Source organism: Delphinus delphis, chromosome 7 (assembly GCF_949987515.2).
Source record: "Delphinus delphis chromosome 7, mDelDel1.2, whole genome shotgun sequence".
Lineage (NCBI taxonomy): Eukaryota > Metazoa > Chordata > Mammalia > Artiodactyla > Delphinidae > Delphinus > Delphinus delphis.
Window position 1 is genome coordinate 55,174,505 of NC_082689.1, and position 24,975 is coordinate 55,199,479.

The 24,975-nt window shown below is 37.7% G+C and overlaps 1 protein-coding gene across 1 annotated transcript in view; it reads left to right on the top strand.

Moving 5' to 3' along the window:
- PDE11A (phosphodiesterase 11A) overlaps nucleotides 1–24,975 on the top strand; it is a 414,214-nt gene that overhangs the window by 136,208 nt on the left and 253,031 nt on the right. Inside the window, exon 3 of the mRNA XM_060016528.1 lies at nucleotides 19,712–19,801. Coding sequence (XP_059872511.1) covers nucleotides 19,712–19,801 — 90 coding nt within the window. The remainder of the gene's footprint in view (nucleotides 1–19,711; nucleotides 19,802–24,975) is intronic.

Genomic DNA, 24,975 nt, shown 5'->3' on the forward strand with positions numbered 1-24,975 from the left:
CATTCTATCAAAGTTGTAAATGGTGTTTCAGTGCTGTTTCTTCTCAGGGACTTTATTTTGTTTATTGTAATCATATTTATCCTGAAACTTTGGTTTATTAAGTAAATAACTTTTACAAAAATGGGATAATTGTTCAAACAGCAGTTACTTATTTACAGATCTCACTGCCGTCTTTAGATCCCCACTTAGAAGCAGTCTGGAAGAAAAACAACACTGTGCATTGTGATTTCTGTACTGAGAGTTTGATGTGAGCTTGGGGAGAGGGGGAGCTTTAAAAAATTCTAAACAGAATTTATTCAACTATAAAATTTACTCTCCCTCCCCACACCTCCACATTCACCCACATACAACCTCCTGAAGAAGTTTAACTGAGTTTAAGTGTAAAAGAAACCCAAGACAATAGGAAGCATACAAATGTGAAAAGAAGGAGAAAGAAAACCACAGAAGCTGCCTCACAGGAATTATAAGCTGAAACAAGAGTCTTGTCCTTGTACAGAGGAAGTTCCAGGTTCATCCCACCAGGATTTGCAATACTGATACAAGTATTTGTATCCTTTAAGCCAACACAAGTTGTGTCCTACTTGGTCACTTGTTAAATAATGAATTGCACTTTAGGGTAGAGTAGATCTCTGTGTTTCTTGTTGTGGTTAATTTATGTATTTATGTTTGAAATTTTCTATACATTATCTTAGATATTATTTTACAGACTGTGTTATTTATTAAATCATTCTCTTATTTAATTAGAAATATATTCCTTGAGCAGCCACTGTGTGCTAGGTATTATACTGGAGGTTCAGAAACATGAACCTAATGCTCTTAAGAACCCAAGAATATTTTCAGGGATAGATTTCACATTTATGAAATATCAAATCAGAGAGGTAACACTGAGAATACTGTCTGACAGGAAAGTTACTGATAATTTTCCCCATTAATTGTAAAATACCTGTGTACACTTATTATTTTGGGCACTCAGCATCTTGGTAGTTGGGCCTTGATTTTCCTCTAGAGAGCTAACCCATCCTCCATTCTAAGTCCTTGTTTCCAATGCAAGCTCAGTGATGGACATATGGCTCCGTTCTGGCCTAACAGAAGATTGCTTTTCTTTGGCTTCATGGATTGGTTCAGCAATGATCATGTAACCCAATTTGGGCCAGTGAAGGCCAGGCCCAGCATTCTTGTGCAAATAGGGAAAGGAAGCTCTACCAACATTGCTGAAATTTTACCTTGAATGATATCTAGAGCTACTGTGGTGTTTGAAAATAAAACCCACATGTAGGGGAGCTAAGAAGTAAGTAGGGACAGCATTTTATGAACTCATTTGAGCTCTGATCCAGTATCTACTCCTGTACTTTTTATTATGTGGACAGATAAATTTCTTTTTTCTGCTTGTACCAGATCCCGTTGGGATCTTTTTCACTTGTAACAGAAAGAGTCTAAAAGCTACGCTGTGGAAACATTTGTTGAGGTCCTACCTTGTGCCTAGGCCCTGTGCCAAGTGGCTGAAGGACACAAAGATGAGTAAGCCATTGTCTCTGCCCTCAAGCAATTCACAATCTATCCAGGGTTATAGATATTGATAAAAATGTACCATAATATAAAAGTGATGTATTAGTGGTATGTACAAAGAGCTATAAAAGTATGATGGAGTACCAGTTACTTGTTTGGTAGAGTGAAAGAGTGGCAGAGAGAAAATGGTAGGGCAAAAGGAAAGGTTCAGGAAAAATTCATCGAGATGATATTTGAGCTGGGCCTTGTAAAATAAGTAGAGTTGAACAGATGGACAAAGTGAGCAAGAATATTCTGGAATGAGGGAATAATAATGAAGAAAGAGACATAAAACTTTATTATGCATAAGAGTGAATAACCTACTGTAGCTAGCATAGATGGAATATGGAGGGAGAAGAGTGCTGGAAGACAAGTCTAAAAAATATGCTGGGGCTCGACTGTGAAGGGCTTTGAATGCAGGTCCTCTAGGCAGTAGGAAGCCATGGAAGAACCCTGAAGGTAGCTTGGATTGCAGTGGAGGTGAGGGAGTGGGAAGAAATGATTGAAGAGAAGCAGACAATGTTGAGAGATAAGTAACAGGTAAAATCAAAAGGACTTGGTGATGTGTTGGGTATAGGGCATGGCTTCTAGGCTTTTGGATTCAACCCTTGTTTGAAAGGTGGTATCTTCACTAAGACACCACATTCCTCTTGGAAGAGAAATAAGTTGTTGAGGGTGAGTTCTATCATGGATAAGGTATTTGAGGTCCTTTTGAGGTATATAAGACATGTAAATGAAAATATTGAGGAAGCAGATAGATCCAGGTCTCAAAGGAAAACTCTGGGTTAGAAATACAAATTTAGAGGTCAAAGGCATGTAGACAAGGCATGTAGATTGGTTCCAGGAGCCCCTATGAATACCAAAATCCATGGATGCTAGAGTCCCTTATGTAAAATGGTGTAGTAGAGTAAATACACGTATTTAATATATGAATATATATATTTAATCTTCTAATATGTTAGGATATTTCCTATTTGTTTTCATAAGGGACTTAGATAAGCTTAATTTTTGTACTATTTTTAAAAAAATTTTTCTTTCTTATTAGTCATCCATTTTATACACATTAGTGTATACATGTCAATCCCAATCGCCCAATTCATTGCACCGCCACCCGCACCCCCAGCCGCTTTCCCCGCTTCGTATCCATACGTTTGTTCTCTACATCTGTGTCTCTATTTCTGCCCTGCAAACTGGTTCATCTGTACCATTTTCTAGGTTCCACATATATGCGTTAATATTCGATATTTGTTTTTCTCTTTCTGACTTACTTCACTCTGTATGACAGTCTCTAGATACATCCACAACTCTACAAATGACCCGATTTCGTTCCTTTTTCTGGCTGAGTAATATTCCATTCTACATATGTACCACAATTTCTTTATCCATTCGTCTGTCGATGGGCACTTAGGTTGCTTTCATGACCTGGCTATTGTAAATAGTGCTGCAGTGAACACTGGGGTGCATGTGTCTTTTTGAATTATGGTTTTCTCTGGGTAGATGCCCAGTAGTGAGATCGCTGGGTCATATGGTAATTCTATTCTTAGTGCTTTAAGGGACCTCCATACTGTTCTCCCTAGTGGCTGTATCAATTTACATTCCCACCAACAGTGCAAAACGGTTCCCTTTTCTCCATACCCTCTCTAGCATTTGTTGTTTGTAGATTTTCTGATGATGCCCATTCTAACTGGTGTGAGGTGATACCTCATTGTAGTTTTGATTTGCATTTCTCTAATAATTAGTGATGTTGAGCAGCTTTTCATGTGCTTCTTGGCCATCAGTATGTCTTTTTTGGAGAAATTCTATTTAGGTCTTCTGCCCACTTGTGGATTGGGTTGTTTGTTTTTTTGTTATTGAGCTGCATGAGCTGCTTGTAAATTTTGGAGATTAATCCTTTGTCAGTTGCTTCATTTGCAAATATTTTCTCCCATTCTGAGGGTTGTCTTTTGGTCTTGTTTATGGTTTCCTTTGCTGTGCAAAAGCTTTGAAGTTACATTAGGTCCCATTTGTTTATTTTTGTTTTTATTTCCATTACTCTAGGAGGTGGATCAAAAAAGATCTTGCTGTGATTTATGTTAAAGAGTGTTCTTCCTATGTATTCCTCTAAGAGTTTTATAGTGCCTAGTCTTACATTTAGGTCGTGAATCCATTTTGAGTTTATTTTTGTGTATGGTGTTGGGGAGTGTTCTAATTTCATTCTTTTACATGTGGCTGTCCAGTTTTCCCAGCACCACTTATTGAACTAACTATCTTTCATCCACTTACATCCTTGTCCCCTTTGTCATAGATTAGTTGACCATAGGTGCGTGGGTTTATCTCTGGGCTTTCTATCTTGTTCCATTAATCTATCTTTCTGTTTCTGTGCCAGTACCATATTGTCTTGAGTACTGTAGCCTTGTAGTATAGTCTGAAGTCAGGGAGTCTGATTCCTCCAGCTCCGTTTTTTCCCTCAAGACTGTTTTGGCTATTCGGGTCTTTGTGTCTCCATACAAATTTTAAGATTTTTTGTTCTAGTTCTGTAAAAAATGCCATTGGTAATTTGATAGGGATTGCATTGAATCTGTAGAATGCTTTGGGTAGTAGAGTCATTTTCACAATATGGCTTCTTCCAATCCAAGAACATGGTATATCTCTCCATCTGTTTGTATCATCTTTAATTTCTTTCATCAGTGTCTTATAGTTTTCTGCATACAGGTCTTTTGTCTCCCTAGGTAGGTTTATTCCTACGTGTTTTATTCTTTTTGTTGCAGTGGTAAATGGGAGTGTTTCCTTAATTTCTCTTTCAGATTTTTCATCATTAGTGTATAGAAATGCAAGAGATTTCTGTACATTAATTTTGTATCCTACAACTTTACCAAATTCATTGATTAACTCTAGTAGTTTTCTGGTGGCATCTTTAGGATTCTCTATGTATACCATCATGTCATCTGCAAACACTGACAGTTTTACTTCTTCTTTTCCAATTTGTATTCCTTTTTTTTCTTTTTCTTCTCTGATTGCCGTGGCTAGGACTTCCAAAACTATGTTGAATAATAGTGGTGAGAGTGGACATCCTTGTCTTGTTGCTGATCTTAGAGGAAATGCTTTCAGCTTTTCACCATTGAGAATGATGTTTGCTGTGGGTTTGTCGTATATGGCCTTTATTATGTTGAGGTAGGTTCCCTCTATGCCACTTTCTGTAGAGGTTTTATCATTAATTGCTGTTGAATTTTGTCAAAAGCTTTTTCTGCATCTATTGAGATGATCATATGGTTTTTATCCTTCAGTCTGTTAATATGGTGTATCTCATTGATTGATTTGCTTATATTGAAGAATCCTTGCACTCCTGGAATAAATCCCACTTGATCATGCTGTATGATCCTTTTAATGTGTTGTTGGATTCTGTTTGCTAGTATTTTGTTGAGGATTTTTACATCTATATTCATCAGTGATATTGGTCTGTAATTTTCTTTTTTTGTAGTATCTTTGTCTGCTTTTGGTATCAGGGTGATGGTGGCCTCATAGAAGGAGTTTGGGAGTGTTCCTTCCTCTGCAATTTTTTGGAAGAGTTTGAGAAGAATGGGTGTTAGCTCTTCTGTAAATGTTTGATAGAATTCACCTGTGAAGCCATCTGGTCCTGGACTTTTGTTTGTTGGAAGATTTTTCATCACAGTTTCAATTTCATTACTTGTGATTGGTCTGCTCATAGTTTCTGTTTCTTCCTGGTTCATTCTTGGAAGGTTATACCTTTCTAAGAATTTGTCCATGTCTTCCAGTTGTCCATTTTATTGGCATATAGTTGCTTGTAGTAGTCTCTTAGGATGCTTTGTATTTCTGCGGTATGTGTTGTAACTTCTCCTTTTTCATTTCTAATTGTATTGATTTGAGTCCTCTCCCTCTTTTTCTTGATGAGTCTGGCTAATGGTTTATCAATTTTGTTTATCTTCTCAAAGAACCAGCTTTTAGTTTTATTGATCTTTGCTATTGTTTTCTTTGTTTCTATTTCATTTATTTCTGCTCTGGTCTTTATGATTTCTTTCCTTCTGCTATCTTTGGGTTTTGTTTGTTCTTCTTTCTCTAGTTCCTTTAGGTGTAATGTTAGATTGAGATTTTTCTTTTTTCTTGAGATAGGCTTGTATAGCTATAAACTTCCCTTTTAGAACTGCTTTTGCTGCATCCCCTAGGTTTTTGATCGTTGTGTTTCCTTGTCATTTGTCTCTAGGTATTTTTTGATTTCCTCTTTGATTTCTTCAGTGATCTCTTGGTTATTTAGTAACTTATTGTTTAGGCTCCACATGTTTTTGTTTTTTACGTTTTTTTCCCTGTAATTGATTTCTAATCTGAAAGCATTTTGGTCAGAAAAGATGCTTGATATGATTTCAGTTTTCTTAAATTTACTGAGGCTTGATTTGTGACACAAGATGTGATCTATCCTGGAGAATGTTCCATGTGCACTTGAGAAGAAATTGTAATCTGCTGTTTTGGATGGAATGTCCTATAAATATCAATTAAATCTATCTGGTCTATTGTGTCATTTAAAGTGTGTGTTTCCTTATTAATTTTCTGTCTGGATGATCTTTCCTTTGGTGTAAATGAGGTGTTAACGGCCCCCACTCTTGTTGTGTTACTGTTGATTTCCTCTTTTAGAGCCTGTAGCAGTTGCCTTATGTGTTGAGGTGCTCCTATGTTGGGTGCATATACATTTATAATTGTTATATCTTCTTCTTGGATTGATCCCTTGATCATTATGTAATGTCCTTCCTTGTGTCTTGTAACATTCTTTATTCTAAAGTCTATTTTATCTGATATGAGTATTACCACTCAGCTTTCATTTGATTTCCATGTGTATGGGAATATCTTTTTCCATCCCCTCACTTTCAGTCTGTATGTGTCGCTAAGTCTGAAGTGGGTCTCTTGTAGACAGCATCTATATGGGTCTTGTTTTTGTATCTATTCAGCAAGCCTGTGTCTTTTGGTTGGAGCATTTAATGCATTCATGTTTAAGGTAATTATCGATATGTATGTGCCTGTTACCATTTTCATAAGTGTCTTGGGTTTGTTTTTGTAGGTCCTTTTCTTCTCTTGTGTTTCCCACTTAGAGAAGTTCCTTTAGCATTTGCTGTAGAGCTGGTTTGGTGGTGCTGAATTCTCTTAGCTTTTGCTTGTCTGTAAAACTTTTGATTTCTCCATCGAATCTGAATGAGATCCTTGCCGGGTAGAGTAATCTTGGTTGTAGGTTCTTCCCTTTCATCCCTTTAGGTATATCATGCCACTCCCTTCTGACTTGTAGTTTGTGCTGAGAAATCAGCTGTTAACGTTATGAGAGTTCCCTTGTATGTTATTAGTCGTTTTTCCCTTGCTGCCTTCAATAATTTTTCTTTGTCTTTAAGTTTTGCCAATTTGATTACTATGTGTCTCGGCATGTTTCTCCTTGGGTTTATCCTGTATGGGACTCCCTGCGCTTCCTGGACTTCGGTGGCTATTTCCTTTCCCATGTTAGGGTTTTTGACGATAATCTCTTGAAATATTTTCTCTGGTCCTTTCTCTCTCTCTTCTCCTTCTGGGACCCCTATAATGCGAATGTTGTTGCGTTTAATGTTGTCCCAGAGGTCTCTTAGGTGTCTTCATTTCTTTTCATTCTTTTTTCTTTATTCTGTTTCACAGCAGTGAATTCCACCATTCTGTCTTCCAGGTCACTTATCCGTTCTTCTGCCTCAATTATTCTGCTATTGATTCCTTGTAGTCTAGTTTTCATTTCAGTTATTGTATTGTTCATCTCTGTTTGTTTGTTCTTTAATTCTTCTAGATCTTTGTTAAACATTTCTTGCATCTTCTTGATCTTTGCCTCCATTCTTTTTCCAAGGTTCTGGATCATCTTCACTATCATTATTCTGAATTATTTTTCTGGAATGTTGCCTATCTCCACTTTATTTAGTTGTTTTGGGGGGCTTTTATCTTGTTCCTTCACCTGGTACATAGCCCTGTGCCTTTTCATCTTGTCTATCTTTCTGTGAATGTGGTTTTTGTTCCACAGGCTGCAGGATTGACTTGCTTCTGCTGTCTGCCCTCTGGTGGATGAAGCTATCTAAGAGGCTTGTGGAAGTTTCCTGATGGGAGGGACTGGTGGTGGGTAGAGCTGGCTGTTGCTCTGTTGGGCAGAGCTCAGTAAAACTTTAAACCACTTGTCAGCTGGTGGGTAGGGCTGGGTTCCCTCCCTGTTGGTTTTTTGGCCTGAGGCAACCCACCACTGAAGCCTACCCAGCTCTTTGGTGGGGCTAATGGCAGACTCTGGGAGGGCCAAGGAGTACCTCCCAGTACTTCTGTTGCCAGTGTCCTTGTCCCTTGGTGAGCCACAGCTGCCTCCCACCTCTGCAGAAGGCCCTCCAGCACTAGCAGGTAGGTCTGCTTCAGTCTCCTATGGGGTCACTGCTCCTTCCCCTGGGTCCTGATGCACACACTACTTTGTGTGTGCCTTCCAAGAGTGGAGTCTCTGTTTCCCCCAGTCCTGCCGAAGTCCTGCAATCAAATCCCGCTAGCCTTCATAGTCTGATTCTCTAGGAATTCCTCCTCCCGTTGCCAAACTCCCAGGTTGGGAAGACTGCCATGTGGCTCAGAACCTTCACTCCAGGGGGTTGACTTCTGTGGTATAAGTGTTCTCCAGTTTGTGCGTCACCCACTCAGCAGTTATAGGATTTGATTTTATTGTGATAGCGCCCCTCCTACCATCTCATTGCGGTTTCTCATTTGTCTTTGCATGTGGGGCATCTTTTTTGGTGAGTTCCAGTGTCTTCCTGTCAGTGATTGTTCAGCAGTTAGTTGAGAGCATGTCCTTTTACTCTGCCATCTTGAACCAATCCTCTAAAATGATCTGTTCTATTTTTATTAGTATATGCTGTCAGAATTTTTGTGTCTTCAGAAAATACTTGAGGGTTTTCTGTATTTTTCTGGATTCTGGAATAGTTTGAATAGCTTATGAAGTACCTTGTTCTTGAAGGTTTGAAAGAATTTTCCTATGAAGACATCTACACCTGACACCTTTTCTGAGAATGATTCCATTACAACTCTCTCTATTATTTATTTCTGTGGTGACTGCTTTACTCAAATTTTCTCATTCTTTTTGATTCAATTTTGTTAATTTATATTTTCCTTAAAATTCACAACTTGCCAATATGTAACTTTTCGAATATATAAGCTTAGGGTTGTGTGGAGAGTCTATTATAGTTCTTTTATTTTTTTCTTTGGCTGTGATTATATTTTCTTTATCATTTCTGTTTTAATATATTTGTGGGGTTTTCCCCCGATTCTTTTTTTTTTTTTTGCCCACGTCGTGCAGCATGAGGGTTCTTAGTTCCCCCACCAGGGATCGAACCCGTGCCCCTGCATTGGGAGTGCAGAGTCTTAACCACTGGCTCAGCAGGGAAGTCCCTTTTTCCCCTGATTAAACTAGCTAGTGATTTATGTATGTTTTATTGATTTTCTCTACAGGGACCTTTTCTGGAATAATTTATCAGTTTTGCTGGTTGTTTTCCCATTTATTATTTTCAGATTTTATTTTTATTAATTCCTTCCTTCCATCCATTTCTTTGGGTTTGAATTTTTGTTCTTTGGCTTACTCATATGGAATCTACCCCTGAAAATAAATAGTTGAATTTTGAAGAGAAACAGCACCTAAAGGAAGCGATGAGACACTATTGCCGACTGGCTGAACCTGGTTGAAAGTGGGAAGTGCTTATGGGGCAGTAACGCATTATGGTTTTGAAGATTGCTTCCTAGCTTGTCAGCTAGACTGTTCTAAGGTACAGAATGAGAGACCTTGGCTGAACTACTGATGAACCACATGGAATGCTTCTCCCTCACCTCTTTGGATTGATATGCCACCCTGGTAATAAACGATTAGCCCTTCCAAATTTCTCTTTGTTGTTAGGCCAAGCTTTAAGCTCTGTCTGTGTTCAAGGTTGTCCATTAAGAATGTCCTGAATTTACTAGGTACCAGTTCTGTATTTTAGTTGCATAGACACAACTTACAAGGCTTTTACAGTTATAATATTCATTTTAGAGTCCTATTACATTAATTAAATATTAATGCTCTAAGCATATTTTTCATAACCTTCTCTGTTTCTTCTCCACTGGAGAATATTGCCGGAAATTAAAAAATAGTGTGGTTTATTATCCATGTCATTGGTGTTGCATTTTGATGACAAATTATTTTTGGAAAATGAAAAAAGATAGATAACTAGAAGAATCCCCTCTGGGTCTCATGCATTTCTGTGAATAGCAATTTTATATTTCCTCACTATTTTTCCTGAGATTATTACATATCTTCCATAAGCATCTATAAAATACTTAGCCATAGTCTTAAATATTGGAGATACTTTCTGAAGAGCTTCTAATGAGATTTTTTAAAAATACTGTGTGTAGTATAAAAATGCTCATACAAAAGTAGTTTAAAAAAAACCTGGTTTTTAATATGTGTAAGGCCTTTATATAGTTTCTTACCTTCTTTACTTATGACAACAGGAAACATTGGGATGAACAGTCAGTGTGTTTAAACTCATGACTTTTCTGGATGGGAAACCTGAGGTTAATGAGTTCTTGACACATTGTAAGGATGAGAGCGTCTTGGCTACAGTTAAAATAATTCAGAGATGGTGAGGGATGGTAGTGCTGAGCCAGAAAAGCTCAATGGTATGGAGATGGAGGCTTCAAAAACTGCTGAATTGCTATGATGTGATTATGCCTATTTATGGACAACAATCCAAGAGGACTTCAAGGGTTTGGAACTGGGTGATTAAATCATTAATGGTTCTTTTGGCACATGGGGCATTTTGGAGAAGGAAGCTCTTTCTTCAGGAAGAGAGGGGGATTGAAATGACAAACTTGGTTTTGGAATGCTGAGTTTAAGGCAGTAAACAGACTTCCAAGTTGAAATGTCCTGTAGGCAACTGGTGATGTGGAGCTACAGCACAGAGAAAAGGTCAGCACCAAAGCGCCAACTTTGAGAATCATCCCACAGGTTACCATTGAGACACAGGTAAGAGAAAGAGACTTTGGCACCTATTTAGTTAATAAGGTTGAATTCAGAGTTGAGTTCAATTTAGGACCAGCAATGCTAAAATTAGACTATAAGATAGAGGAAGCAAATGTTTTCAGAACTCAGGTTGGTGGATCAGGGTCAGAAACTCCGAAACCTAAACCTGAGAAATAGCAGAGCGGGGCTGAGAGGAAATGGGGTAGGAAAATAGGAGAATGAAGTCAGAGGCAAAAGGAATTAGCCATGGACCAAAGTGCAAGAGTGAGGTAGGAGAAGCAAGTAAGCCGGAGGAAGTTTCTCAGCTACCTTAAATATCTGGCTGTACCAAGTTTGTTGTCTTTTCTAGCTAACTCTTGGTCAAAGGTTAATCCTTGCATGGCCAACCCACCTTATTTTGTAGGATTCTTATATTGTATGAATAAATCAATCAGAGGGAAATTGTAAAAAAAGAGGATTAGAAGGCCAAAGACTGAATCTGGAATTATAACTTAAATGGGGGAATCAGAAACACAGAAAGAGAAATAGGAGTGTATAGTACATGGAAACCAAGGTTTTAATGTCTAGCTGGTGATCAAGTGTTAAAGGCTTCAGAGAGAACTTAGAATAGTTGATGGATCTTATGATCTTGTGATTGGAAAGTTATAGACAATCTTCCTGTAGACTGAAGGTTGTAAGCTAGAAGGTAGGATGTGAGGACCTGAAGACAAGCAGATGTAGGTCACACAGTGAAGATGGAAACAGCAATACCAGGTGAAGGGGAACACATTCCCCTTTGAAGGGAGAGGAGAGGAGTTGGACACAAGAGACAGAAATGATGATGATAGAGAGGAAGGGCCTAAGGTCTCTCAGAAAGGACAGAATGAAAAACTCCAGCAAATGACTTGCCTCCACAGACAAAACATGCCTTTTTCCTTGGGCCTAGGAAAAAAGATATCGTCCTGTGTGGACTGATACTGAGATAAGGTCGAGAGTAGATGAGGAAATACGTTACAACTTTGTATTAAGCCTAAAGTTCTGTGGAATCAGAATAGAAACAAACAAAAAGTCTGGTTAAGCTTTATACAGAAATAACATATGATAAACAGATAAGCTACAGACTGGGAAAAAATCTTTGCAAAACACATAGCTATAAAGGACTAGTATCCAAAATATATAAAGAATTAAAACACAACAATAGCGAGCAACTCAATTTAAAAATGGGCAGAAGATCTGAACAGATACCTCACCAAGAAAGATATACAGATAGCAAATAAACATATGAAAGGATGCTTAACATCACATGTCATGAGGGAACTGCAAATTAAAACAACAAGGAGATACCACAACACACCTGAATGGTTTACAGCAGGCTTTATTCAAAATTGCCAAAACTTGGAAGCAACCAAGATGCCTTTAATAGGATAAACAAACTGTAGTACATCCATATAATGGACTATTATTCAGTGATTTAAAAAAATGAGCTATCCAACCATGAAAAAACATGAAGACACCTTAAATGAATATTGCTAAGTGAAAGAAGCCAATATGAAAAGGCCACATACTATATGATTCCAACCATATGACATTCTGGAAACAGCAGAACTGTGGGGTCAGTAAAAAGATCACTGGTTGCCAGGGGCTTGGGGAGAGGGAGGGAGGAAAGAATTGACAGAGCAGAAGGAATTTTTAGGTCAATGAAACTATTCTGTATGACATTGTAATGGTGGGTACATGTCATTATACATGTGTCAAAACACATAGAATATGTAACTCAAAGATTGAACCCTAATGTAGACTGTGAACTTTAGTTCATAGTAATGTATCAATACTGGCTCACTAATTTTAACAAATGTGCCACACTAACGTAAGATGTTAATAATTGGGGAAACTGTGTATGTTGCGGGAGGGAAGAAGGTATATGGGAAATCTCTGTGCTTTCTACTCAACTTTTGGGTAAAACTAAAACTGCTCTAAAAAATAAAGTCTATTAATTAAAAGAAAATTTTAAAGGAATGAACTACTGATACATGTTATAACATGGATGAACCTTGTAAACAGTATACTATGTGAAAGCAGTCAGCCAGACACAAAAGGCCAAATATTATGTGATTCCATTTATATAAAATGTCCACTACTTTAAGAACCATGAGTTATAAAAAACAAGGCGCTAGATAAATGATATGGCTAAAGGAAGTATTGTGCTGCTAATAGGAAGAAATCATGTGACTGTGTTTCAAATGTAAAGAAAAATGTATGTATTTCTCATCAGAAAGTAGTCTAAGAGAATTTTTTCTGTTCATACATTGATTGTGATATAATAGAATTTTTCTAGTATCAGGGTGTTGATACCATGACTAAATTACTATATAGTGTGTCTTCCTGCATTTATACCTATGCTTGGTAAGTGGAGAGATCATAACAATATTAATAGTTAAGACTCAAGAATGCCTGGATCAAAATGTAGCTTAAACTGATTTCTTATAGGAACTTTGAGTTACAAAAACGAATGGAGCAACTGGGCAGGCTGAGATATGTAGGTCAACCTACTTACAAAAATAACCTTGACAGAGTTACATAGGTAGATATTGCTCTAAATTTTTCTTCACACAGTGAGAAGGAGTAGGCCAAGTTTACTGAGCCATAGTATCTATTCATCTTAGACAAAGCAATCATAGCTTGTAGACCCATTGGACCATATCACATAGATGGCAATTGCTAATTATCAAGAAAGAGTCATGATTTTCAAAAATGAAAGATGGTTAATATTCTTAGAATATAAAGAGTCCTTACTAAGCAATAAAGATAGATGAATGTCCAGTAAGAAAAAATAAATAGGGCACATTAAGAAAAAAAGAGATAACCAAGAAATTATGTAAAGTGTTCAGTATCACTAGTAATCTAATGTAAGTTGATACAAAAATGAGTATTGATTTAATTGATCATACAGACATAATTTTAAAAGGATAATAATACCCAATGTTACATGAGAAGGGCATTACTTTTAGTGGGGATATAAATTGGTAGAGCATTTTTGGAGGTTGGTTTGGCAGTAGCTCTTAAGTTTTTTTTAATGCACATATTCTGCAACCTTAAAATTTCACTTCTAGGACTCTGTCCAACAGAAGTATTGTCCAGGTGAACAAAGATATATTTGTAAGAAAGTTTATGGCAGTGTTATTTGTAATAAGGAAAAATTGGAAACAATGTGAACCTCTACTAATAGGTACATCCACCCCCTAGAATATTAGGCAGAGATTAAAAGAATTAAGTAACTGACAATGATTTCCAAGATATATTGCCAGGTGAAAAAGAAGGCATAGAACATAACTTACAGTGTGATCCCTATTGTGTTTACCACCACCCTAAGACTAGATATTATATGTATGCAGTTCATAAAAAAGTACCCAGAAGAATACACTGTAAATGCTAATAGCAGTTGTTCCTTGGGAGAGGAGTGGGTAGCAGGACAGGAAACGAAGGGGGATCTGTAGTTATTTTAATGTATGTACTTCTATACTGTTGGATTTTTTTAAACGAAAACTAAAAATGTGTTTATTGTTAGGAGTTATTTAAAAGTGTACACACATCAATGAATTAACATTAGTAAATCATGCAGAATACTGCCTGATTCAGAGGAAGTGCCATGTAAACGTGTGTTAAATAAATAAGTTCAAATATTAGGGCTTTATTTTAAGAAAATAATAATGGGATGTGCAAAGATTTAATTGCAAGGCAACCACTAATCTACTTTGTTTCTCCATGCATTTTCTTTTTCCAGACTACACAGTGGGATATTTTTGCATCCATAAAAATTGGCCATTATAAGTGATAGTTGGTTATAAAAAGTGAAAAAAGCAGATAGCAAAATATTACATACAGGATTATTATTATTATATAATACACCTATTCGAGTTTATGTGAAGAGAGAAAGAGAGAGAGGAAAACTTGAATGATGGTCTCCAGAATGTTAATGATGGTTACCTCTGAGTGGTGGAAATACGAGTACTTTTATTTTCTGTTGAAATCTTATGACAATCCAAATTATCTTAGAAAGAACACAGCTTCTGAAATGGGTTTTCCCTTCAATATCTGTGAATAAGTGGGTGGGAATTTAGAACTGCCTGTGGACATGAGAGGGTTATTTTTCTAAAGTCTCGGGGGTGGGCAATGGGGTCACATAGAGATAAGATTATTGGTTGATGTGATTAGTACCTGCATGATTCAGGTGCTCAGCGGACCACAGCCTCTAAAAAGTCCAAGAGAGTATTTGATGTTGTACAGCTACTTGCCAGGAATTGGACTCGACCAGTCTACCGTGCAGAAGCTTGTGGATATTTTAACCAATACTAGCTTCAAGGAGAGAGGTGAGGATAGGGTGCTCACTCCAATTCTTCTGGGGGCCCAGCTTTAATACCTACGGGCAGGAGCAGAAGCACTTACATCCCCCTCTCCTACGAAGAGAAAGTGGAGGACCAGTGAACCTTTCCTTCCTCATTTGCCATCTTGCTCTCCTGCATCTTTTGTGAATACAATTCTCCTCCCACCCCATTCTCTTTATGAGTGTTAATTCCTAAAGTGGACAGTTGCAAAAAAAATATGTAATTGGATCATCTACTCCATGCCAATGTTTTTTGAAACAAAGTTGGTACTTTATGCCTCTGTGTATTTTTTGGAGACTTTTCTTCAAAGAGGGCACAGCTCTGAGAGAAAAAGGCATGCTTTAGCCAAGAGTATATACTTTGGTGTGATCTAACAAGATGCATTTATTATTCTGATTCTCAAAATAAAAACCCGACATATTGTCTTTACTGAATTTGCATAGAAACAAAATTACAGTGAACTAAACTATACCTCTGGTAGCAGGAATTTCCTCTGGAGTTTCTAGAAAACTTCAAACTAATTTTTTACTATTTCAAATATTCTATTTCTGAAAGATGTAGATGTTTCATTATGTGAAAGTACTGTGACTGTTTCCTATTTTGATAACTTATTTTCCAAATTACTCTACTTGAGGAGTTTATTTAGCTTTTGAATTACAATTATGAAAACATCCCCAGTTCCAAAATCAGTGTGGCTTGAATCAGTGAAGCTTTGCCTTATAGTTAATGCCTGAGGGCAGAAGTGACTTGAGAGCACAAATCTCAGGATCTGTACAGAGAAAGGAGGTGTTGGTGGGAAATCCCCTCACCCATTAATTTGGCTGACAGTGATGTGGCCCCTCCAGCTGTGTTGCTTTCAGGAGTGGGGTCCATAAAGGGGATGGCCCCAGGCCCCTCACTGTGAACCTCCAGTGTAGACCTCCAGTGTTCTTTAATGATATATAATTGGACCAGACCAGACCATGGGGCTTGAATAGCCTTACTCTGTGGTCTGCAACAGTCCCAGTGCTCAGATTTTATGCTTATTAGTGGTACTTTTCATGAGTTTCCAGGGCTAAAGTGACTTTTTCACACTGTTTAATGATTTTCAGTTTAACTACTTTTTTGAGTGGGATGTTGTAAAGATTAATTAGCCAATGTTCATAAAGTGCTTTCAAGCTGAAAAGTGCTGCACAAGGGTGTACAGACTCATTAGCTTCTTAGTCATTTAAGGCTTTTTAGATCTTTTGGCATTCAGAAACTAGATGGTGAAGGCCAAATTAGTATTTTTTCTTGGAGGAGGGGAATTTCAGAAAGAGCAGAATAGAACAGTATATCTTTTTCTAAAAAAGACATCTTTTGCACTGGAATGGACAAAAGATATAAAAATATTTTTATTTTTCATTATCTCCTATTTCCATAATGCTTCAGCTTCTTCTTATTCCCTTCTTTCAAAATGTATTTGACCACTTCTCCTGCACATTTATTTAGAAATTATATAGATTGTCATATAGTTATCCAATGGAGCTGAGTGTGGCTCCAGAGTGTTGAATTGTTGTGCCAGTGAATGACACAGTATAGATCATTCCCTTGGTAAGTAAAGACCCCCTCTCAGTTTGCAGTGTGTCATGAAGGTATGTATCGTCTCCATCAATAGTAATCTTCAGTTTTATGTGTGTATATATATATATATATATATATATATATACACACACACACACACATATATATATATATATTTCACATGTTCCTTTAGTCATTCTCTTCTTCCTACTTGCTTGACCTATAAACCACCTTATATAATACTTGGCCCCAGAAGGCAACTAAATACAGGAAGGAAGGAAGGAAGGAAGGAAGGGAGGAAGGAAGGGAGGGAGGAAGGAAAGAAAAGAGGGAGGGAGGGAGGGAGAGAGGGAGGAAGGAAGGAAGAAGTGGAAAGTTAACCATATCTTCTCTCTTCCACCTCCATCATAGTCACTGTCTCCACGGTAGAAAAAAAACCCCAGAAAACTGCAAGGAAGGTGCTCTGTGTGTGTGTAAGTGATGTTGAAAGTGGTCCCATTCTGGCTAAAGGCAGGGAAATTCTGGCAGTATATCTGGCAGCTTTAGGTCAACAGCTTTATACGACTTACCAACATACTTCCTAAGGCATGAGGGGGACTGGCCGGAAGAGCGGGTGACAGAAATAATATCTAGTTCTAGAAGGCAACATGTTGTAAGGAATGATCACCAGTTGTAGAATGTGATGACCTGAGTTCCTTTGTAGGTTTGAGCAAGTTTCCTGGGTTTCCTGATCTCTAAAATGTACATAATGTTCCTCCATGAGGAGGTGATGTGAGATTCAAATGAAGAAATGAAGTGAGAGTGTCTGACACATAGCAGGTCCTCATTAAATATTAGTTAAATATTAGATTCAAAATATAAATATTTTGAATCAGAGTCAGTGAAGGAATTTATCTTGAAAATATCTGTAAAAATCAATTCATTGATTTTTTTTTAACCTCTATTCAATACCTTAATTCTCCCTTCTTTAAAAGTGGGGTCTCAGCTATCACCTCACACCTATCAGAATGGCTGTCATCAAAAAGACCACAAATAACAAATGTTGACAAAAATGTAGAGAAAAGGGAACCTTTGTACACTGTTGGTGGGAACATAAATTGGTGCAGCCACTGTGGAAAACAGTATGGCAGTTTCTCAAAAAGCTAAAAATAGAACTACCATATGACCCAGCAATCCCACTCCTGGATTGATATCTGAAAAAAGCAAAAACACTAATTCGAAAAGATACATGCATCCCAATGTTCATAGCAGCATTATTTACAATAGCCAAGATATGGAAGCAACCTAAGTGTCCATCAACAGAGGAATGGATAAAGAAGATGTGGGGTGTGTGTGTGTATACACACACACACACACATACACACACACAATGGAATACTACCCAGTCATAAAAAAAAGAAATGAAATTTTGCCATTTGCAGCAACATGGATGGACTTGGAGGGCATTATGCTAAGTGAAATAAGTCAGACAGAGACAGACAAATACTGTATGTTATCACTTACATGTGGAATCTAAAAAATAAAACAAACTAGTGAATATACCAAAAAAGAAGCAGACTCACAGATATGGAGAACAACTTAGTGGTTACCAGTGGGGAGAGAGACAAAATAGGGGTAGGGGGGCTTCCCTGGTGGCGCAGTGGTTGAGAGTCCGCCTGCCTATGCAGGGGACGCGGGTTCATGCCCCGGTCCAGGAAGATCCCACGTGCCGCGGAGGGCTGGGCCCGTGAGCCATGGCCGCTGAGCCTGCGTGTCCGGAGCCTGTGCTCCACCGCGGGAGAGGCCTCAACAGTGAGAGGCCCGCGTACCGCAAAATAGGGGTAGGGGATTAAGAGGAAGAAACTATTATGTATAAAATAAGCTACAAGGATATATTGTACTACACAGGGAATATGGCCAAAATTTTATAATAACTATGAGTGGAACATAACCTTTAAAAATGTGAATCACTATGTTGTACAACTGAAACATATAATATTCTACATCAACTATATCTCAGTAAAAAGTGGGATCTCAGCATTCACTTCTACAAAATTCTGAATTACTTTTAGGGACACTCTGTCAGAGTTGAGTATGCCGAGGTAGCCAAAGCAAGATTTTAATAGGAAAGAAATGATAGGGATTGTGAAGTGCCAATCATCTTTTGTTCACCTCCAGCCCCTCTACAAAAGCACCTCCCACTCCAGGTAATTCTGTTCTGGGTATCCCAGGGGTGTCTCATGCTTGCTCCTGGGTGGATCTACCTCTGCTGTTTGCATCCCTCACCCACGGTGAGCACTGCACTGCCCTCTTCTGGGCATGGCAGGAACTGCTCGGTTTTGCTGCTGCCTCTTGACATGGCATCATGGTGCCTGTGAGAGAGAGAGACAGAGAAAGAGAGAAAGTGACTGTTATATAAAACATGCCCATATGCCCGTTTCCCTCTACTTTAGAAAATCCCAGAGCGTTGTCTCTTTTCACAATGTCCTACATTGTGAAGAGTTTATGGAAAGAATTCTTTCGGTTTTTACTTGAGACATTCTCTCTCTCTCTCTGGAATCAGAGATTCTGGAGGTGAATTTGAGTGAGAGTGCCAGGAATTACTGAGAATCCCTAGACCTAGACCCCCTTTGATAAGAAAATCTTTGTTAGGATCATGCCCATCGCACGTGGCTGTTTCTTCCCATAGGAGGAGTGCTCTCTTAAAGGGTACCCAGCCTTTCCTGGGTAGTTACAGCAACAGAGCAGTGGGTTCAATTTGAACCCTTCTGCATGAGGCTCTTAGGCCCTCTGGCGCCTAAGTTCCTACTGGGCCCATCCTAACAGGCGTGCTTAAGTCTGTAGCTGACAGAGTTCTAGCGTCAAGCTGAGATCCCTGCTGTGGATACATATGTACAAAGAAATTGGCTTATATCCTACCTCCAAGTGTGAGTATGGGCACTGCCTTAAATTCTAAATATATCAGACTTCATTTACTCATATTTCATTGATCAAGGAAGGAATACAAAGATGATTTAGACACAGTTCCTGTATCACAGCCATCACAGTCTGTTGCTTCACTTTATATCTTCATAGATGTGACTGTCCCTAGTTAAAGCTTGACTGTCCCTAGTTAACTCTGAAAAATATTCCTTCTGAAGTTAAGATACTAGTATCAACAACACCATACTCAGTCTCTGTGGTTGAAAAGATAGTATTGAAATCAGGCATATGAAGGAAATGTGAAATTTAGTTCCATCTTTTTATGTTTTAATGTTCATAACACTCTCTTTGCCCCCAGGTTATGCAGATGTATCTTCCATTTTGCGGAATTGCCATATCTAATGCTCAGCTATTTGCTGCCTCAAGGAAAGAATATGAAAGAAGCAGGGTGAGTAGAAAGAAACATTGCTGACAACCCTCAAAGCTCTCTTTCAAGTGTCTGTGAGTCATTATGTCTTTTAAAAACAGCGGATGATCTTTGAATAGTCCAGGAATCCTTTTTATTTGTATAATCCTTCAAGTCTATGGTTGAAGATCCCCTTTAAGCAATAAACCCAAATGGAAGTGGATATAAATTCTCTGTTGTTGTTTGCAGGAAACAGCTTCTTTTAAAAAGGAAATTAATTTCACATCTATACTTCAAGGCAGCAGATATATTCTTGCTTACTTATAGCTTTGAAACAATAACACAATTTAGTGATTTTTTTGCAATTTAGTTCCCTTAAGAAGCAAGGTATGTTACAAATGATTTCACCCCACCTCACAAATTTTGAATTGAAAGTTTACCTGGAAGAGCATCACAAGGTAACTGGACAATAATGCTACAAACACCATCTTATAGATTATAAAGAAACTCACATAGAGGGATTGATCTCATATACCTTCACCAATTATAGGGTTAAATAGTAAAAAACAAAGACTGGTGCTCAAATAATTGCAAAATGATCAAATACAGATTAAATTATATTAGGCTCACTATACTTTTAAATATAGGGAAGTTACTGTCACAATTTAGATATATATTTAAAAAGAAGATGTTCAGAAAGGTTAGAAACCCTCAGTTAACTGGTAATCAAATTGATTAAAAGTTTCATTTGCTAAGCATTATGATTTATGAATATTTCACAGGGGACAATTGACAGCTACAGTTATCTTCTTTAGCACAGCATACCACCTGTTTTCTCTGACTTGGATCCTGTTGTCATCTTTAGCCCCATGTCTTACCATTCTCCTCCTTTCATTGGACATCCCAGCAATACAGTCCCCAATTTCCAGAAAACAGTCTGTTTCACTTTCTCATTCCCTTAGTAATATTTCTTCCTCTGTCTTCAATGCCTTTTGTCCACCTTCTTCCTCCCACTGCTTTTGCCTTGCATTTCCTTCAGGACCCAGCTCAGTCTTCCATTTAATCTTTACTTTGCTTGTTGTTTTGCCTTATATATACCACCACTGTTTTATTGTGGGCACTTACCACACTGTATAATATGTATTGATGGCCTTCCTCTCCAACTACATTTCAAATTCCTTAAGGAACACTTCATGAATTATGAATCTTTGCATCCTCATGTATTAATTTACACGCTCAACAAATATTTATTTTGTGGTACTCTTCAGACACTGTCTGTCCAAAGCCCCTGCCTTCATAGAACTTACCATTTTAGTGGGAACTGAAGATAAGAGACAAACGAGCAAATAAAAATTAATATAGTATCAGGTAGTGGTAAGTGCTATAAAGAAGAATGAAGTGAGGTAATGGAATACAGACTGGTTGCTGAAGGATAGTTTCAGAGGGTGTTTATTTCAGAAGGTGATCAAGAAGTGTCTATAGAGAGATGATATTTGAGCAGAGACCTGAATTAAATGAAGGAGTAAAGCCATACAAAGATCTGGGAAGAACATTCCAGGCAGTGGAACTATCAAGTGCAAAGGCCTTGGGGTAGGAGAAACCTTGGTCCATGTGTCTAGAGAGCAGAGAGGAGAGACCTCAAATAGCCAAAACAATCCTGAGAAAGAAGAACAAAGCTGGAGATATCACACTTCTTGATTTAAAACTATACTTCAAAGCTACAGTAATCAAAATAGTATGGTACTGGCACTAAAAACAGACACATAGACCAATGGAATAGAATCAAGAGCCCAGAAATAAACTCATGCATATATAGTTAACATCTCTTTGACAAGGGAGCCAAGAATACTCAATGGGGAAAAGGTAGTTTTTTTTTCAATAAATGGTGTTGAGAAACCTGGATATTCACATGCAAAAGAATGAAATTAGACCTGTATCTTACATCACTCACAAAAGTTTCCTTGAAAAATATTAAACACTTAAATGTGAGACCTGAAACTGTAAAACTCCTAGAAGAAAATGTAGGGGAAAAGCTCCAATGATTTTTTTGGATCTGATATGAAAGCTCCAACAACAAAAGCAAAAATAAAGTGGGACTACATCAAACTAAAAAGCTTCTTCACAGCGAAAGAAACAACACAATGAAGAAGCAACCTACAGAATGGGAGAAGGTATTTGCAAATCATACATATCAGTAAGGGGTTAATATCCAAAATTTATCAGGAACTCATACAACTCAATAGCAAAAAAAAAAAAAAAAAAAAAGTAATCCAATTAAAAAATAGGCAGAGGATTTGAATAGGCATTTTTCCAAAGAAGACATACAAATGGCCAATAGACACATGAAAAGATGCTCAACATCATTAGGGAAATGCAAATTAAAACTACAATGAGATATCACCTCATACTTATTAGAATGGCTATTATCAAAAAGATAAGAGATAACAGGTGTTGGTGAGGATGTGGAGAAAAGGGAACCCTCTGTGCACTGTTGATGGGAATATAAATTGGTATAACCATTACAGAAAACAATATGGAGGTTCCTCAAAAAATTAAAAATAAAATTACCATATGATCCAGCAACTCCACTCCTGAGTATATATCCAAAGGAAATGAAATCACTAGCTCAAAAATATCTGCACTCCCATGTTCATTGCAACATTATTTACAATAGCCAAGACATGGAAACAACCTAAGTGTCCACTAATAGATGAGTGGATAAAGAAAATTGTGATACACACATACACACACACAATGGAATGTTATTTAGCCATAATGCAGAAGAAAATCCTGCCACTTGTGACACCATGGATGAAACTTGAGGGCACTGTGCTAAGTGAAATAAGTCAGACAGAGAAAGACAAATACTATATTATCTCACGTATATGTTGGATCTATGGAAAGCAGAACTCAAAGAAGCAGAGTGTAGTATGGTAGTTGCCAAGCATTGGGGTGTGAGGGAAAAGAAATGTTGGTCAAAGTATACAAACTTCCAGTTGTAAGATGAATAAATTCTGGAGATCTGGTGTTCAGCATAGTGACTATAGTTAATGATACTGTATTATGTACTTGAACATTGCTGAGAGAATAACTCTTAATGTTCTTACCACACAAAAAATGTAATTATGTAAGGTGATGGGTGCGTTAGCTAACCTTAGTGTAGTAATCATTTTGCAATATATAGGTGGATCAAATCATCACACCGTACACCATAAACTCACACAAAGTTTTATGTCAATTATATCTCAATAAAACTGGGGGGGAGGAGAAATAATGTGGTTGGTCAGTGAGAAGTGAGAGATTATACAAAAAAATTAGCAGTAAAATATATAAGGCTTACTGATATTGGAAATGAGTGAAAACGACTTTAGGTTTGTATAGGTGGCAAGTAAACAGCTGGATACAGGAATCTAGAGTTTTGGGGAGATGTGAAGACTCGAGATTAATATTTGGGAACCATCAGCATATAGATGGTATTTAAAACTAGGCTACAGGTGGGGAAAATATATGGGTAAGAAAGGGAAGAGGTCTAAGGATGATCCCAGGAGCAAAAAAGGTGATAAGAAGAAGGAGGTGGGGAAATGCAAGTGACATCAAGAAGCAAGGAGTATTCAGCTGTGTGCAAGGCTTCCAATGTCTGTTGAATTGCATGTCATCCTAGATTTTCTTCTTTTTTTCTCCTATTTTGGAGCTAGTCTGCATTGTTATTTGTGAAACTTTTATCACTTGTTAGTAAAGCAGAAATTTTTAATTAGAAACAATAAAATTACTATAATGTAATTTGTCAGTGCAAAACTCAAGGCACAATTAGTTTTTCCTCTGAGATAAAAGTTCTTGTATATGGGTCCCAGAGGCCCCATCCATGCAGTCCCAACAAATTGAAAAGTTAAATAATTGTTCAGTTAATATGATCCATCTGAAGAAATAGTCTGGATGATTAAGGAAATAATGTCCTCTCCCTTAATAACAGGGGATTTTGTTGGTAATTATGCAAACAGTTGCCTCATTTTTGTTTTGTTTTGTTTTTGTTTTACGGTACGCGGGCCTCTCACTGTTGTGGCCTCTCCCGTTGCGGAGCACAGGCTCCGGACGTGCAGGCTCAGCGGCCATAGCCCACGGGGCCCAGCCGCTCCATGGCACGTGGGATCCTCCTGGACCGGGGCACGAACCCACGCCCTCTGCGTCGGCAGGCGGACTCTCAACCACTGCGCCACCAGGGAAGCCCGCCTCATTTTTAATGTTATATTTGCACATGAAATTATCGCACATTGACCTCTTACAGTGATTTGCCGTCCAAATGCCAAATGGACAGAATACACTTAAAACTTTTTCACCTCCTGGTGTTTCTCTTTGCTTTGGGTTCGTAGAGCAATGCATGGCCCTTAGCCATAGTCACAAGCTCTCTTTAGAGAAAACGCTACCCAAGATATTGGGTCCCATTTTAGATGCTCAGTGAACTAGACTCATTTCATGGATCTCTTAACTCATTCAAATGCTTTTCCACCTGAATAGACTCAGAGAAGAAATATTCACATGTTTCAAATGGCTTCAGGACAAATCAAATTCATTACCAAAGTTGAAAATTAGTCAACACCATCTACCAGAATAGATGTGAATTTGAAAACTCATGAAATCCTTTTGTGACAGGTCAGACTGGAGAGTGCACATCTTATTAAATTCTATTGAATAAAGCAGGCTCTGGTCAATTCACTGGCTGTGTAATTTTCTGATTGCACTCTTATAGAGGCATAATATCTGCCACCTGTAAATGGCCCACTATTCCTCCATCTCCAGAAATATCCATGTAATTAAAAATTCTAAATAAATATTATCTCAGTGCATAAATTGTAAGCTAACTTAGCTGGATAGAATGACAAGTTATTACAATTTCATTTTTAAATGAGTATACAGTTTTCAAGTTAGAATTTAAGTTTTTTCTTTAATTTCTGTGCTTTTCATTCTGTTGTTTTAATAGAAGTTTTAATAGTGATTTCTTTTTGAGAAGTATAATGGTATTTAAATGTTCTCCTGGACAGATTGGGATGAAGCAATACTTCTTGTGTAGAGGGATTAATGGAGTTTTTATATATTTTTTTGAAGGCTCTGAAACTTAAGTAGCATCCGCCACTGTGATTCTTAAAGAGTTCTGTGAGAGATGGGTATTAGTGAAAATAAGTCTTGAGTTTGACCATGAAGCTATTTCTTCTGGTTGGTGA